Raw genomic sequence first — 16,134 nt, forward strand, 5'->3', positions numbered from 1 at the left:
AAGGATTGGAAATCCCAAAAGAGTGCCCTGAGATGGGCTGGACAGAAATGTCAGGGCCTTCTAGCTGGATCCAGCTGGAAGTCCAGCTTTGGTGTTGCAGCCTGATCTCAAAGCAGTGTTGAGAGTTCATGTCAGAGTCTGGTTCAGGGACTCTCTGGGAAGGCTTGCAGCTGAGTGGGGTCACAGGGAGCCATATAGGTAGGGGGAGGAGGGGCCAGGCCAGCCCAGAGAGCAGGTAAACTGAGACACAGTTTAATCCCCAGGGGAATTAAATTATAGGGAAGAAAGAACGAAGTGGGGGCCTATGTTGGACAGTGGCTGTTTCTGTGCAGTTCAGGGGATAGAATCAGGCCGGGCCCCCTGTATGCTCTTGTACGTATTTTCAGCCCAAGTATGTGGAGGGGGGGCCATACGTGTGGGGTCACTCCAGGGGTAAGGACTGAAGCTCCACAAGGGATGACTCCATGGAAAGTTTTGCCGTTTTCTGTAGAACAGAGGACACTTGTCTCACCAGCATCTGCCTGACAGGGCGATGATGAGGCTTCTCTCGGACAACTTTTCTTTTGTCTCCAGCCCAGCCATTGGTAGCACTGAGATTTACACTGGAAGACCAGAGGCCCTATTTTAATTTTTTGGGCCACACCCGGCGGTGCTCAGGGGTTACTCCTGGCTGTCTGCTCAGAAATAGCTCCTGGCAGGCACAGGGGACCATATGGGACACCGGGATTCGAACCAACCACCTTTGGTCCTGGATCGGCTGCTTGCAAGGCAAACGCCGCTGTGCTATCTCTCCGGGCCCATAATTTTTCTTTTAATTTAAAGATTTTATCCCACACCTGAAGTCATCGTACCACAGGGAAGGTGCTCTCCTTTTGTGTGACTGACTTGAGTCCGAATCTCTGGCACCCCCATAAAGCTGGACACCTGAGCACTGCCAGGAATGATGTCTGAATGCAGAATCAGGAATAAGCCTTGAGCACTTTGGGGTGTGGCCCCCTCAGAGAAACAGCATTTACTTCAGGCTACCCCCCACAGTGCTCAGGGCTTACTCCTGACTCTGCTCAGGGGCCACTCTTGGCAGTGTCCTGGGTCCTCGTGTAGTGCCCTCATGATGGTGCTGCCAGGAGAGTGACTTGACCCCTGTGCTATGTCAGAGCCCTCTGGAAGAGGGTGAACACTTGATTCTTGTTTTTTCTTTTTGTTTGTTTGTTTAGTTTGGTTTGGTTTTGGTTTTGGCTTAGACTCAGCGGCTCAGGCTCAGGGGTTACTCCTGGCAGGCTTGGGAGACCCTATGGGATGCTGGGATTGAACCCAGTCGGTCATATGCAAGGCAAACATTCTATTCACTGTATCATTGGTCTTTAATTGAATCACTGTGAGATACACAGTTCCAGAGTTGTTCATGATTGAGTTTCTGTCATACAGTATCCAACACCCTCCAGCAGTGCATATTTCCCACAATCAATATTGCTACTTTCCCCACCCCCTGTCCTCCCCCCTGCCTGCTTCTAGGATAGATATTTTTCTTCTCTCTCTCTCTCTCTCTCTCTCTCTCTCTCTTTCTCATTCTCTCTCTATCTCACTCTATTTCACTCTCTCTATCTCACTCTCTCTCTCTCTCTTTCACACACAGACACACAGACACACACAGACACACACACACACACACACACACACAAACTTTTGTTTTGTTTTGTTTTTGGGCCACACCCAGCAGTCCTCAGCTGTTACTCCTGGCTCAGAAATCACTCCTGGCAAGCTCAGGGGACCATGTGGGATGCCGGGGATTGAACCCAGGTCCGTCCTGGTCAGCCACGTGCAAGGCGTACTGCTATGCTATCTCTTTGGTTCCCCTTCCCAACCCCCCTTAGACACTGTCGTTTGCACTGTTGTTACTGAAAGGAGGCATCCCTCCGTCCAGCACTCAGTTCTAGTCCAGAGCAATCATTTCCCAACTCTCACTGTCCTAGTGCTACCTTCTTTGCCCTCAACACACTCCCCGCTCTTTGTGACAAGCTTCTTCCCATAGAGCTCTCCTCCTGGCCCTCATCTCTAGTGTCTCTGGATATTATCCCCAGACTATATATATTGTTTCAATATCCCATAAATGAGTGATATTATCTGTCTACCCTCTGACTCATTTTGCTTGGCATAAAATGACTGAGCTCTTCATTAAGCGGATGGATTGAGGTGGTTACTGAGTGGTTGATGACCAATCAATCTGCTTGCTGGCTGGGTTCTCCTCACACTTAGCAGAGCTTTCTTTTTCTTTTTCTTTTCCTCTTTGGTTTTGTGGTTTTGGGGCCACACCTGGCTGTGTTCAGGGCTCGCTTCTGGCGGGCTCCTCTCGGTATCTCGAGTGTTGGGGATTGAACAGGGTCTGCTGCATGCAAGGCCAGTGCTCTCCTGCTCCTCCTGTCTTGAGCCACCCCCCAGCCGCTCTTGAAAGCACCTTGCTGATAATGATTGTCACAATCCCTGGGATATGAAGGGACTGGTTTACCACAAACACATACACACAGGATGAGGGCCTCTGGCTCAGGACTATTTGATTTTGGTTTTGATTCTGGGCCACACGCTGCAGTGCTTGGGGCCTACTCCTAGCTGAGTACTCTGGGTTTACGCCCGGTGTTGTTGTTACTGTGTGGTCTGGGATGATTCCTGGCGTTTTGGGGAGACTCTGTGGTATTAAGGTTTGATCTTAAAAAAGGGTTCCTTTTTTCTTTTGGTTTTTGGGCCACACTCGGCGGTGCTCAGGGGTTACTCCTGGCTGTCTGCTCAGAAATAGCTCCTGGCAGGCACGGGGACCATATGGGACACCGGGATTCGAACTAACCACCTTAGGTCCTGGATCGGCTGCTTGCAAGGCAAACGCCGATGTGCTATCTCTCCGGGCCCTGATCTGCGGGTTCTTGCATGAAAAGCCTGAGCTCAGCTTTTTCCCTGGCCCTATGTTTGTTTTGGGCCACACCTGGGGAGTACTTAGGGGTTCCTCCTGACTCTGCACACAGAAATCACTCCTCGTAGTTTCAGGGGTTCCAATGGAATGCTGGGTTAGCTTTATGCAAGGTTAGCTGTGTTAGCCTTATGCAAGCCAAATATCCTCCCCTGCTGTGCTATCACTCAGGCCCCTGGTCCTTTACTGTTGTTGTTGTTGTATGTTTTAGTTTTGGGGCCACACCTGGTAATGCTCAGGTATTACTCCTGGCTCTGCACCAGAAATCACTTCTGGCAGTCTCAGGGACTCTATGGGATGCTGGGGGATTGAACCCAGGTCAGCTGCTTGCAAGGCAACCGCCTGCCCCACTCCACCCCACTGTGCTATCACTCCTGTAGGTACTACTTATATGTTAATTTATTCTTCAGGAAAAAGCACTGAAAAGAGCCAATTATAAAATTTCTTACTAGAATGAAGGTCAAGTGACCTTCCCTGAATCCCAAAACCATATCTTGTGGCCTGAATGAATTTCGCTCTTTGCCATGAAGACCCCGGTTTTAGTACTTTTTTGTTTTTTTGACATAGTTTTTCTTGCATTCATTTATTTTTCAGAGAGGTGTTAAGAAACCCTGAAGGAACATACTGTTATTTTGTTTGGGGGGGGGGTCACACCCATCAGAGCTGGGGGTGGGGAAAGCTCCTGAAGCTGCTCAGAGGACCATGTGTGCAGGAAATGAAAGGACCTGTGAAGACAAACCCCTCAGCCTCAAACTGTCTCTCTGGCCGGTCCCTGTTATTATCATTGTAGGAATATTGTAGTGAGTGACAGGAATCTTCACACACACAAAGCAGTGGGGACACTGCTGTTACCAATGCAACAGGGACCTGGCAATGTAGTTCTCAGGCTGGAGGAAAGCTGGGTGGAGACTGTGCCCAGCAAGGCCTTTGCAGGCTGAGGAGGAAGTGAGCTGGAAAAAACTGAGCCTTGGGGCTGGATTGATAGCACAGTGGGTAGGGCATTTGCCTTGCACAAGGCCAACCCAGTTCTGATCTCAGGCATCCCATAGGGTCCCCAAGCCCTCCAGGAGTGATTTCTGAACTCAGAGCCAAGAGTAACCCCTAAACGCCACTAGGTGTGGTCCCAAAACAAAAGCAAAACAACAACAACAACAACAACAAAAAGTAGGCTAAAAACTATTGGAAAGTATCTTGTACCAGCTACAGTGGTTGTTGTAGCTGGTTTTGTTGCTGTAGTTTTTGTTGTTGTACTCACTTTGGCAGCACATATACTAAAAAAAAGTTTATGTTGTTTATTTGTTTTTGGTTTGGGGCCACGCCTGGCTATCTATATTCAGGGCTTATACCTGTCTCTGCACTTAGGAATCACTCCTGGTGGGACTCGGGGACCATATGGAATGCTGGAGATCAGCCACTTACAAGGCAAATGCTCTATCCACTGTGCTATTACTTCAGCCCCCAGGATCAGCTTTTTCAAGGGGGTCACAGCTGGCAGAACTGGGGGTACTCTCAGTTCTGTGCACAGGATTGTTTGAATCTCTGTGTCCACCACCTCCTCCCTGTCCTTGGCGAGTCTGGGAAATGTTTGAGCCTGTTAGAGACAGAAAGCAGAGAAGGAAACTGTTGAGAATGGAAGCGACTAGTAATAGTGCTGGGAAACCCTGCAAGGCTTTTTTCCTCCCTGTTTTCTGAGGAGGCCGATTGTGAAGTTGGGCAAATCCAGTGAGCTGGGATCCTCACAGTTTGGTCTTGAACCTCGACTTCTCTCTGCCCAGGGCAGTGGGCAAATGTCTTCTGGATTATTTTTCTTTCTGGGTAGAATTACATATCAGAAATGGTTTTTGGTTGTTATTGTTTTTTTTTTCTTTAGAGTTGTGCAACCATGACCACTCTCTAATTCCAGAACATTCTCTTTGTGCCAAGAGAGACAGTCATTCATGGGCCCTGCTCCCCAGCCCCCAATTTTCTCCCTTACCCCACCAACATCCTCCACCCCCAGTCCAGCTTGTTGGTCTCCAAATCTCTATGGTCTTGTCTATTCATTGTAATTCAGTTAAATATCATCATATACCATCTAGGGCAGATTTGGGGCCACATTTGGCTGTGCTCAGAACTTATTCCTGGCTCTATTCTCAGGTATCACTCTTGGTGGGTTCGGGGATCCCATGGATGCTGAGGATCTAACTTGGGTTGGCCCCTTGCAAGGCTCTTCCCGCTGTACTATTGCTCCATAATCTAGACTTTGATTTGATTTCTGTCACTTGGCACAATAAATTTAGGGTTTACTCATGTTGTAGCATGAATAAACACTTCTTTTTTTTTTTTCATTAGCTGAGTAATATTCTATTTATGGCTGGGTTGCATTTTATTTATCCATTCAACAGCTGGTGGGCATTTGGCTTGTTTCTGCTTTCTGGCTATTATGAATAAATAAGATTGCAAGTGAGCATTTGTGTACAAGTTTTTGTGTGGCTTGGCTGAATATTTCCTTTTTTGTTTTTTGTTTGTTTTTTTTTTTGGTCACACCCAGCCACGCTCAGTGGTTACTCCTGGCTCTATGCTCAGAAATCGCTCCTGGCAGGCTCAGGGGACCATATGGGATGCCGGGATTCAAACCACCAACCTTCTGTATGCAAGGCAAACACCTGAATATTTCCTTTTGTTGCTCAGCTAAAAAAACTGAGAGGCAAGTGCATTTATTTTGAGATCAAAGGATTATAATTCACCTTTTTTCCATATTAGATAAGCCCCCTGTTCTCTATGGAACATCTCTCTCTCTCTCTCTCTCTCTCTCTCTCTCTCTCTCTCTCTCTCTCCCCCCCCCCCGCTCCCCCCCCTTTTTTTCTTGGTTTTTGGGCCACACCTGGTGACATTCAGTGGTTACTTCTGGCTATGCACTTAGAAATCGCTCCTGGCTTGGGGGACCATATGGGATGTGGGGGGATCGAACCGAGGTTTGTCCTAGGTTAGTGCATGCAAGGCAAACATCCTACTGCTTGCACCACTGCTCTGTCTCCCTTTATTCTTTTTTTGTTTTGTTTTTTTTTTTTTTTTTTGGGGGGGGCCACACCCGGTGACGCTCAGGGGTTACTCCTGGCTATGCGCTCAGAAGTCGCTCCTGGCTTGGGGGACCATATGGGACACCGGGGGATCGAACCGCGGTCCGTCCTAGGCTAGTGCAGGTAAGGCAGGCACCTTACCTTTAGCGCCACCGCCCGGCCCCGTCTCCCTTTATTCTAAGTAAAAATTTTTTCTTTAAATGTGTGTGGGAGACCAATTTAGACCACTTCTGGTTGTGCCAAGGCTAACTCCTGGCTCTGTGTTCAGGGATCACTCCTAGTGTGGTGCTTAGAATATGTGCTTCTGGGAATCGAATCCCAGTTGGTTATATGCAAAGCAAGTGCCCTCCCTGCTGTACTACCTCTCCTTTTATAAAGTAAATTTCTTTCAACGAAACGATTTACTTCACTAAAAAGACAAAAACAGAACCAAAAATTCAAATTCAAAATACATAGTCTTGGAGTTAAAAAAATAGACTCCAGTAGAACACATAAAACATAACCCAAAGAGAATCAAAGTCAGAGCTGGCTTTTGTGTTTTTGATTTTATTTATCTTATTTTAATTTTTGGTTTTTGGAGCATACCTTTCAGAACTCAGGTTACTTCTGGCTCTGTGCTCAGAAGTCACTCCTAGCAGGCTTGGGGGGATCCTATGGGATGCCGGCGATCAAATCTGGGTTGGCCATGTGCCAGGCATATGCCCTTCCCACGGTACTATGGCTCTAGCCCCTGTATTTTTGTTTTTAACCAGGAGAAGGAAGAAGAGAAATGTGGGAAGGATTAAGGTGATGAGTGATACATGCTTGAACTATTTGGATCTCATAGTTGGCCATGACTGTCTTGAAAGAGGGAAAGGGAAGTGCCTGACTGACTGAAACGCCACACTCTTCACTTTTGCTCCAAATAATGTCTCAGACAAGTGTTTGCTTCGTGGTTTTTCTCTTTGTGGTCCTTGGGTTCATACCCAGGGCCCCAAGCCTGAAGGGATGAGTCACTTCTGTCCCTGCCAGCCACTCCCCAGCCTGCCTCCGCCTCCTGGTCTCTTTGTTTGTTTTTTAGGTCAGATCTGGCAGTGCCCAGGGTTACTCCTAGCTCTGATCTCAGGCACCACTCCTGGTGGAATCCCTGATGGAAAGCAATCACCCACCCCGCTGCATTGTTGCTCCAGCCTCAGATTGATGGCTTCTTAAAAGGGTCACTTTTTGAATCAATACTGATATCTTTTTTTTTGGTTTGTTTGTTTTTGGTTGCACCCAAAGATGCTCAGGGGTTACTCCTGGATCTGCACTCAGGCATTAGTCCTGGCAGGCTCTGGGGACTCTCTGGGCTGCCAGAGATTGAACCCGGATCAGCCACATGCAAGACAATCATCCTTCTCATTGTGCTATCGCTCCAGCTTCTCTCCCCCAGTCTCATTCTTTTAGAACTCTGCCCGATTGTTCCTGTACACTGACAGCTTGCTTTGTCCCCGTAGGAAGTGATTCAGTGTTTAGTCTGTCCTTCCTTCCTTCCTTCCTTCCTTCCTTCCTTCCTTCCTTCCTTCCTTCCTTCCTTCCTTCCTTCCTTCCTTCCTTCCTTCCTTCCTTCCTTCCTTCCTTCCTTCCTTTCCTTCCTTCCTTCCTTCCTTCCTTCCCTCCCTCCCTCCCTCCTTCCTTCCTTCCTTCCCTCCCTCCCTCCCTCTATTCTTTCTTTTTTCTTTTTCAGTGCTTTTTCTTTATTTTTTTTGGGGGGGAGGCACCCCTGGCAGTGCTCAGGGCTTACTCCTGGCTTTTCACTCAGGGATTATTTCTGGTTAGGCGTGGGGAACCATATGGGATGTATGTGTGCAAAGCAAGTGAGCTCTTTGCTATACTAGCTCACTGGCCCCTAATTTCTAAGTTTCCTTACTGAGATTTATTTATTAAAGTTCTTTATATTTGGGTTTCAGACATATACTGTTTCAGGGCCAATTCCACCACCAGTGTCGACCTCCCTCCACCAATGTTCCAGAGTTCATCCCATGCCACCACCCCTGCCCCCAGCCTGCCAGTCTAACAGACCATTTTAAGCTTTGATTGTTCAAGTTTTGGTCTCATGATTCCATTGTTGTTGACTCTGGTTTGGATATTGAGTTCTGTTCTTCCATAACACCAATGCACCTGAAATCACTTGGCCCCTGGCTCCCATTATTTCATATTTGTATTTTTTTAACTCAATTTGTTTATTTATTTGATTTTTGGACCACAACTGGCAGTGCTCAGAGATTACTCCTGCCAGTTTAGGGCAACAAAACCTGCGGATCGAAGCTGAGTTAGCTGTGTGTAAGGCAAATGCCCTCCCCACTGTGCTATCACCCTGGCCCCCACAACTCAATTTCTTTCCTTCTCTGTATTCTGGACTATTGCTCCAGGCCCCAATTTTACTCAAACCCAGGTTTTTACCCTTGGAAATGAAGTGCTCTAACATTGGATCACATCCCTGACCTAATACTTCCACTTTATATTTAAATAGTCTTTCTGTACCTGACCTTTGAACTCTTCCCATCCTACTGCTTCTTCTTGTTTGGGGGTGGACCTGAGATGCCACCCCTTTTCTGAGCAGCCTGGAAACACCCTCTGTTATCTAGCCATCCCTCATCAGCAAACTTGGGGGTGGACATTTCATTTGGCGATAGAAACTGCAGGTCCTGAGGCCAGAGTGATGGCACAGTGGCGAGGGCATTTATTTGCCTTGCATGTGACTGATCCAAGTTTCATCCCCAGCACCCCATAGGGCCTCCCAAATCTGCCAAGAGTGACTCCTGGCACAGAGCCAGGAGTACCTGAGCAACGCCAGGTGTAGCTCCAAAACAAAAGAAAACAAACAAAAAAGAAACTACAGGTCCGAAAGACCTGAAGAGGGTTTATATGCTACAGGCTGTGGTTGTAGGGACTTTCCTGAGTGCTGTGATCTTTTTGGAGCAAGGGTGGGTGTTTGAGTGGGTGGGGACTGGAGGCTAAACTTGGCTCTGCTCAGTGCTTACTCCTGGCTTGGGCATCTTACCTGGCACTGTTCCCGGGAGCGCAGCAAGAGAGGCTGCCGGCCAGGCAAGTGCCTTAACCCACCTGTACTAGCTTGTCAGACCATGTTGCCATGTTTATTTTATTTTATTTTATTTTACTTTATTTTGGTTTCTGGGCCATATACCCGGTGACACTCTAATTCCTCCTGGCTCTGCACTCAGGAATCACCCCAGCAATGTTCAGGGAGCCTATGGGATGCCAGGGATCAAATCCAGATTGGCTCTGTGCAAGTCAAATGCCTTTCCTGCTGTGCTATTGCTCTGGCCCCAACCGTGTCATCATGTTTAAAACAAAAAGAGCTTCAGGTGGGGGCCGGAGAGATAGCACAGCGGTATTTGCCTTACAAGCAGCCGACCCAGGACCTAAGGTGGTTGGTTCTAATGCCGGCGTCCCATATGGTACCCCGTGCCTGCCAGGGGCTATTTCTGAGTAGATAGCCAGGAGTAACCCCTGAGCACCACTGGGTATGCCCCCCCCCAAAAAAAAAAAGAGCTTCAGGTGGCTGTTTTAGTGTGAGGCAGTTTCTGTATGTGTGGAGTGGTTCAGGAATTAGTGTTGCCTGCTCCCCAGTTGTACCCCATGAAGACATGAGAGAAGAGAAAAAGGGACTCTGATGAAGGGGTGTGTATATGTTTGGGGAACACAGCCACTGGCTTCCTTCTCTTGAACCAAAATATAGGACGAACTATACTCAAGAGCTTATTTTAGATGGATCTTGCACCTTCTAGATGGAGCCACCCATGCAGCCCCTGGGCTCACCTTTCAGGGGTCTCAAACTCGAGGCCCTCGGGCCGCAAACGGCCCTCCGTACAACATTTTGTGGCCTTGCCCTAGAGGAATCTTTTTTTGTTTTGTTTTGTTTTAGTTGTTTGGGTCACACCCCAATGTTCAAGGCTTACTACTGACTTTGCACTCAAGGATCACCCCGACTTTGCCTCCTGCAGCCCCCAGGTAAATTGAGTTTGAGACCCCTGCAAGTATTCCTGCAGGAAACCAATTCCTCACTTTGTGGGGAGTGGAAAGATGGTGGGTGCTGAGTCTCAACAGTTTCCATGGAGTCGATTGGGGATTCGCATGTACCCGAGATTTGCTTTTGTGCGGAAGAGCTGTCAGTACAGGGTTGTCAGATGGCAGAAGGATGTGGATCAACCATAGGGAGAGACTCAGGTTCGAGCTGGCCACAGCAGGACACTTCTTCCAGTTCCCTGTGCTTGAGACAATGTCTTGGCCTTGAGAAGATCCCAGTTTTCTTGTGCCTCCTGATCTTCAAGAACAAGTGCCGGATAGCTCATCTGACCAATGAGACAGTGGCCATCACAGCGAGGGAACTTGGTTTTTCCCCTGTGTGTGTCTGAGTTATGTCAGTCCACTGAGAGAAAGGAGCCCACTTTCCTGCAGGGGACAGTGCCCTCGATCCTCAAGTGAGTGTGACATTTACATCTGGCCAAGGTTCTTGGAAAAATGCAAAATGACTCCAGTGTACTTCCAGGCTTGTCCTCAGAGCTTATCTTCTGGGAGCAATGATGATAAGGCCAACAGAAACGCTTTCATTAGTTATTTAAAAAAATTGTGACAACAGGGCCTGGAGAGATAGCACAGCGGCGTTTGCCTTGCAAGCAGCCGATCCAGGACCAAAGGTGGTTGGTTCGAATCCCGGCATCCCATATGGTCCCCCATGCCTGCCAGGAGCTATTTCTGAGCAGACAGACCGCTGGGTGTGGTCCAAAAGCCAAAAAAAAAAAATTGTGGCAACAAACATTAAAAAAACATTATGTGACCTATGCTCAAAAACAGTTCAGGTGCTGGAGTGATAGCACAGTGGTAGGGCATTTGCCTTGCATGCAGCCGATCCTGGACAGACCTGGGTTCAATCCCTGGCAATGGTCTCCCAAACCTGCCAGGAGCAATATTTTGGGGGCCGGACTGGTGGCGCAGGCGGTAGGGCATTTGTCTTACACGGGCTAACAGGACAGACCAAGGTTTGAGCCCTCGATGTCCCATATGGTCCCCTAGCCAGGGGCCAATTTCTGAGTGCATAGCCAGGAGTAACCCCTGAGCATCACCAGGTGTGGCCCAAAAACCCAAAAAAGTTCAATCTCTGGTGAAGGGATGGATGTTGGAATATTGTTTGACTGAGACCCAACTATCAACAGCTTTTGAATTGTGTATTTCATGGTGATATAATTTAAAAAAAAGAAAACCATTTATAGAGGGCCAGGGAGGTACTCAATGAACTGAAGCATGTGCTTTTGCATGCAGGAGCCCCAGGTTCGCTCCTGAGCACCAGCTGGGAGTGATGCATGAGCACTGAGCTGGGAGTAGCCCCTAAGTATCAACAGGTGTGGTCTTCTAACTTAAAAAAAGGGAGGGTCGGGCCGGAGAGATAGCATTGAGGTAAGGCGTTTGCCTTTCATGCAGGAGGTCATCGGTTCGAATCCCGGCGCCCCATATGGTCCCCCGTGCCTGCCAGGAGCAATTTCTGAGCCTGGAGCCAGGAATATTCCCTGAGCACTGCCGGGTGTGACCCAAAAACCACACACACACACACAAAAAAGGGAGGGTCAAAGAGACAGTACAGTGGTTAGGGTCTTACATGAAGCTGACCCAAGTTCAACCCCTGGGTCATCCTGTATGGTCCTTCAAGCACCTCCAGGAGTGTTCCCTGAGCATAGAATCAGGAATAATCCCTGAATATCACCAGGTGTGGCCCCCCCCCAACAAAAATAAGAACAAAATAAGAAGGCTTGTTGAGCAACACTTTATACCGAAGCCCACTTAGCAGGCTCAGAGCCAGTGACTGTCTGCTATCCCTCTCCGCCTGTTCTCAAGCTGTCCCTCGAGGGCGGCGTCTTCTCCTGTCCAGTCCATTCCCTATCTCTGCCTGCACTGGGACCACACATAGCGGGACACGCATGCTTGGAGACTGGCCTCTGCCCAACACAACAAGCGGCCTCTTGGTATGCTCAGGGGCTGTGACTGTTCATTTCTGACCACATCTATCTGGTCTTCAGCATCTGCCATCACTTGTCATGATGTGGAGCCAGAGCGTGCTGCTGTGGTATCACTGATGTTTGAGCTGTGTGGATATAGTTGTGTCTCCATCTCTGGGAGTGGGGATTGCTGCTTCATAAGCTAACTCTGGGTGGAACCTTTTTTTTTTTTTTAAATTATTGTTTTTGGTCACACCCAGCAGTGCTTAGGGATCACTCCTGACAGAACTTGAGGGACCCTATGGGATTCTGGCTATTGCACCCAGGTCTATTGTGTGCAAGACAAATTCCCTCCTTGCTGTCCTCTCGCTCTGGCCCCTGTATTTATCTTTTGGTGAACCACCACAGGTTTCCCAAAACAACAGTACCAGATCATATCCCACCAAGGGTTTCTGTTCCTCCATGGCCTTGCCCACACCAGCCCCTCTCTGCCTTGATTCTAGTCATCATCTTCCATCATCTTCGATTTTTTTTGCATCTCCCCAATGTCTAATGACTTTGCACATCATTAGAGGTGCATGTGCAATCTGAGGCCTGTTAGCCCTTATTTTGTTATTTTTGGTCATACCTGGCACTGTTCAGGTCTTACTCCAGGCTTTGTGCTCATAGACCACTCTTGGCAGGGTGTGAGGACCTTATGGGATGCTGGGGATCGAACTTGGGATGGCGGTGTGCAAGGCAGGCCTTCTGCCTCCTGCACTATCTCAGCGACCCCCTATAAGTCATTTTTGTGTCTTTGAGAGATGCCTTGGCCTCTGTTCAAATGGAACTATGCCCTTTTACTATTGGTCCTATAAACTGAGAGTTTTATAGAGCTTTAAAAAAAATTTTTTTTTAATTTTGGGGCCACACCCAGCAGCATTCAGGGGTTATTCCTGGCTCTGCACTTGGAAATAAATAGTTCTTGGCAGGCTCAGGGGACCACATGGGATGCCAGGGATCAGACCTGGATCTGTCTCGGGTTGTCTGCCTACAAGGCAAACTCCTTACTGCTGTGCTATCACTCCGGTCCCATGCTTTACAATTTCTGAAGTAAATTCCATTCTTTGATGTTTGTTTGTTTGTTTTTGGGGGCACACCTGGCAGTATTCAGGGATTACTCCTGGCTCTGTGCTCAGAAATTACTCTTTGGGGGCCAGAATAATATCACAGCAGTAGGACATTTGTCTTGCACATAGCCAACCCAGGACCAACCAGGGTTTTATCTTCGGCATTCCATATGGTCCCTCAAGCCTGTCAGGAGCAATTTCTAAGCATGGAGCTGGAATAACCCCTAAGCACTGCTGGGTGTGGCCCAAACCACCCCCACCCCAACCAAAAGAAACTATTCTTGGCATGTTGGGGGAAGTATATGTGATGCTGGGGATTGAATCCAGGCTGACCGTGTGCAAGACAAATGCTTTTTCCATCGTCACTCCAGCCCCCTCCATTCTTTTTAATCTGGATGCCCCCCCCCATCACAGTCCTGTTGTTAGAGATTCTATTTCTCCTCCATGGCTTGTTTATTCACACCATTGCTGAAATCAACCATGCATGAATGTGAATCAATATCAGACCCTGATCTCATTGATCTGTGTCTGCACCTCCAGCTTGGACTTGTACCAGTGTGTCCTGATGATTGACATGTGGAGTCATTCTACTTAGCTCTTCATTTTCAAGGTGGAGTTGGCATTTCTGGATCTTCCTGCCTTTGTGTGTGTTCACCTGATGGAAAGGACTCTCTCCTGTCTTGCTGCTGTGGGGCGTGACAAATTCATTCCCTCTGGTGCCGCTTGTTGAGAGTCTTTCATCAGGAATGCTAGATTTTTCTCAAATTTATTTATTACTCAAATAAATCCTTTTTCTGTGGTGACCACTTTTCCCTTCCCTCCCTGTGTCCGCAGAAATTGACTTGCATACCAAATGTGTGGTGGACGTGGACACCAACAAAGTGGTCCTCAGCCCAGCGAACACAAACCTTTCCAAAGGAGATGCCCGGTAAGTCCCAAGACAAACATGCATTCTATGGTCCGGTGTTCTAGTGTTGGCTATCTCTGTTGGCTTTGGCCAGCTCTTGCTCCTTCTCCTCCGGAAGGTGATACTGTCAGCTGGAAGAGACAGGGTTTAAGTTGTGGACACTCAGTGTCTGGGGCCTGTTGTGGAGGGTAGTTGTGTGGAAACAGAGCCGAGAGCTCAAGTCAACGAGGAAGCAGCAGGGCTGGAGTCAGGCATGCGGGATGGAAGAGATGTGGAGGCCATCCTACAAGACTCTGCCTTGGCAACTGAATCCATTTCTAGGTCTGTATCTCCTCGGTTGTCCCTGTGCGGTGTGGCTCTCTGTTGGGAGTATGTCCAAGTTCCCAGGAGTCCCCTGGAAGCTGTATTTTAAGGTTCTTCTCTGGAAGGGACTGGTTGTCAGAGAATGAGGGCCCAAATGGTGCTTCTCAGTGAACAGAACAAGAGGATGCGAAGAAAGCAAGTGTGAGATAGCTTGGAATGACTTTTTAATCCGAACAGATTTGAATAAATGAGCTGGGAGCAATTTGGGGAGGACACTGGGAGTGAATGAGGAGATTTAACCAGTATTCCAAGGGAGATTCAGACTATGAATAAAGAAGGTGTTGGTTGGCTTGGGGCATAGAGAGACTGACTGGCCTTTGGGAAGAGCTGCTGTGTGTGAGAGTTTGACTGATTGAGAGGAGGGGAGAGAGAGAGGAGGGAGGAGAGACAGAGAGGAGAGAGGGAGAGAAAAGAGGAGAGAAAGGGAGAAGAGAGAGAGAGAGCGAAGAGAGGGAGAGAGGAGAGAGAGGGAAAGAGAAGATAGAGGGAAGGAGAGAAGGAGAACGAGAGGAGAAAAGAGTGCTGGGGTTGCCTCTATACCCTGCACAAGGCTCAAGACAATCATCCTACCTGCTGTAATTTGCTACATCCCCTAGAGTTTCCTTCCTCCCTTCCTTCCTTCCTTCCTTCCTTCCTTCCTTCCTTCCTTCCTTCCTTCCTTCCTTCCTTCCTTCCTTCCTTCCTTCCTTCCTTCCTTCCTTCCTTCCTTCCCTCCCTCCTTCCTTCCTTCCTTCCTTCCTTCCTTCCTTCCTTCCTTCCCTTCCTTCCTTCCTTCCTTCCTTCCTTCCTTCCTTCCTTCCTTCCTTCCTTCCTTCCTTCCTTCCCTCCCTCCTTCCCTCCTTCCTTCCTTCCTTCCTTCCTTCCTTCCTTCCTTCCTTCCCTCCCTCCCTTCTTCCCTCCCTCCTTCCTTCCTCACACCCAGTGGTGCTTAAGAGTTTCTCCTGACTCTGCCCTAGTAGTGTTCCAGGGGATCCTAGTGGATTTTGGGGATCAAACCCAGGCCAGCTGTGTACAAGGCAAGTACTCTCTCTGCTGTGTTATTGCTCCTGTTCCTGGAGGTTTTTCTTTTTTTGGTTTTTGGGTCACACCGGGCAGCAGTCAGGGGTTAGTCCTGGCTCTATGCTCAGAAATCGCTCCTGGCAGGCTCAGGGGACCATATGGGATGCCGGGATTCGAACCATCCTTCTGCATGTAAGGTAAACGCCCTTACCTACATGCTATCTCTCTGGCCCCTGGAGATATTTTTTATGTTTCTTTTATTTCATTTTTATTTTGTTTGTTTTGTATTTTGGGGCCACACCCTCGGTACTTAGGGCTTTCTCCTAGCTCTGTGCTTAGGAATCGCTTCTGGAGGTGCTTGAGGGACCATATAGGATGCTGTGGATCAAACCAAATCAGCTTCATGCAAGGTACACACTCTCCCTGCTGTGCTGTCACTTCAGGCCCTGGTGATATTTCTTGAGACTCTCTAGGAGATGGTGCCAACAGGGAGACTGTTCTTAGGGTGTAGAAGAGTATGGATGTATCAGAAACGAAGGCCTTCTTTGTGTCTGAGCATTGGCCAATTTAGTTTCATCTATTGGATAAAAACATTCATCTGAGGCTGCTAATCACACTGAGAACTTTTCAGCTTGGGCCTCATGCTTCATCTGGAAATGGCTGATAGCTCTGTGCAACTTGGGGGTCATGTCTGTCCTGTAGGTGATTGAGGTGGCCTTTCTATCCGGACCCACTTGGGTTCTGAGCCTGGGGTGAGCAACTGGCTCTC

The 16,134-nt window shown here is 48.4% G+C and overlaps 1 protein-coding gene across 1 annotated transcript in view; it reads left to right on the forward strand.

Annotated features, from left to right (window-relative positions):
* Positions 1–16,134, forward strand: part of KIF13B (kinesin family member 13B) — a 156,290-nt gene that overhangs the window by 4,173 nt on the left and 135,983 nt on the right. Inside the window, 1 exon segment of the mRNA XM_049771160.1 lies at positions 13,931–14,024. Coding sequence (XP_049627117.1) covers positions 13,931–14,024 — 94 coding nt within the window.

This window comes from Suncus etruscus, chromosome 4 (assembly GCF_024139225.1).
Source record: "Suncus etruscus isolate mSunEtr1 chromosome 4, mSunEtr1.pri.cur, whole genome shotgun sequence".
In the NCBI taxonomy this organism is placed as follows: Eukaryota; Metazoa; Chordata; class Mammalia; order Eulipotyphla; family Soricidae; genus Suncus; species Suncus etruscus.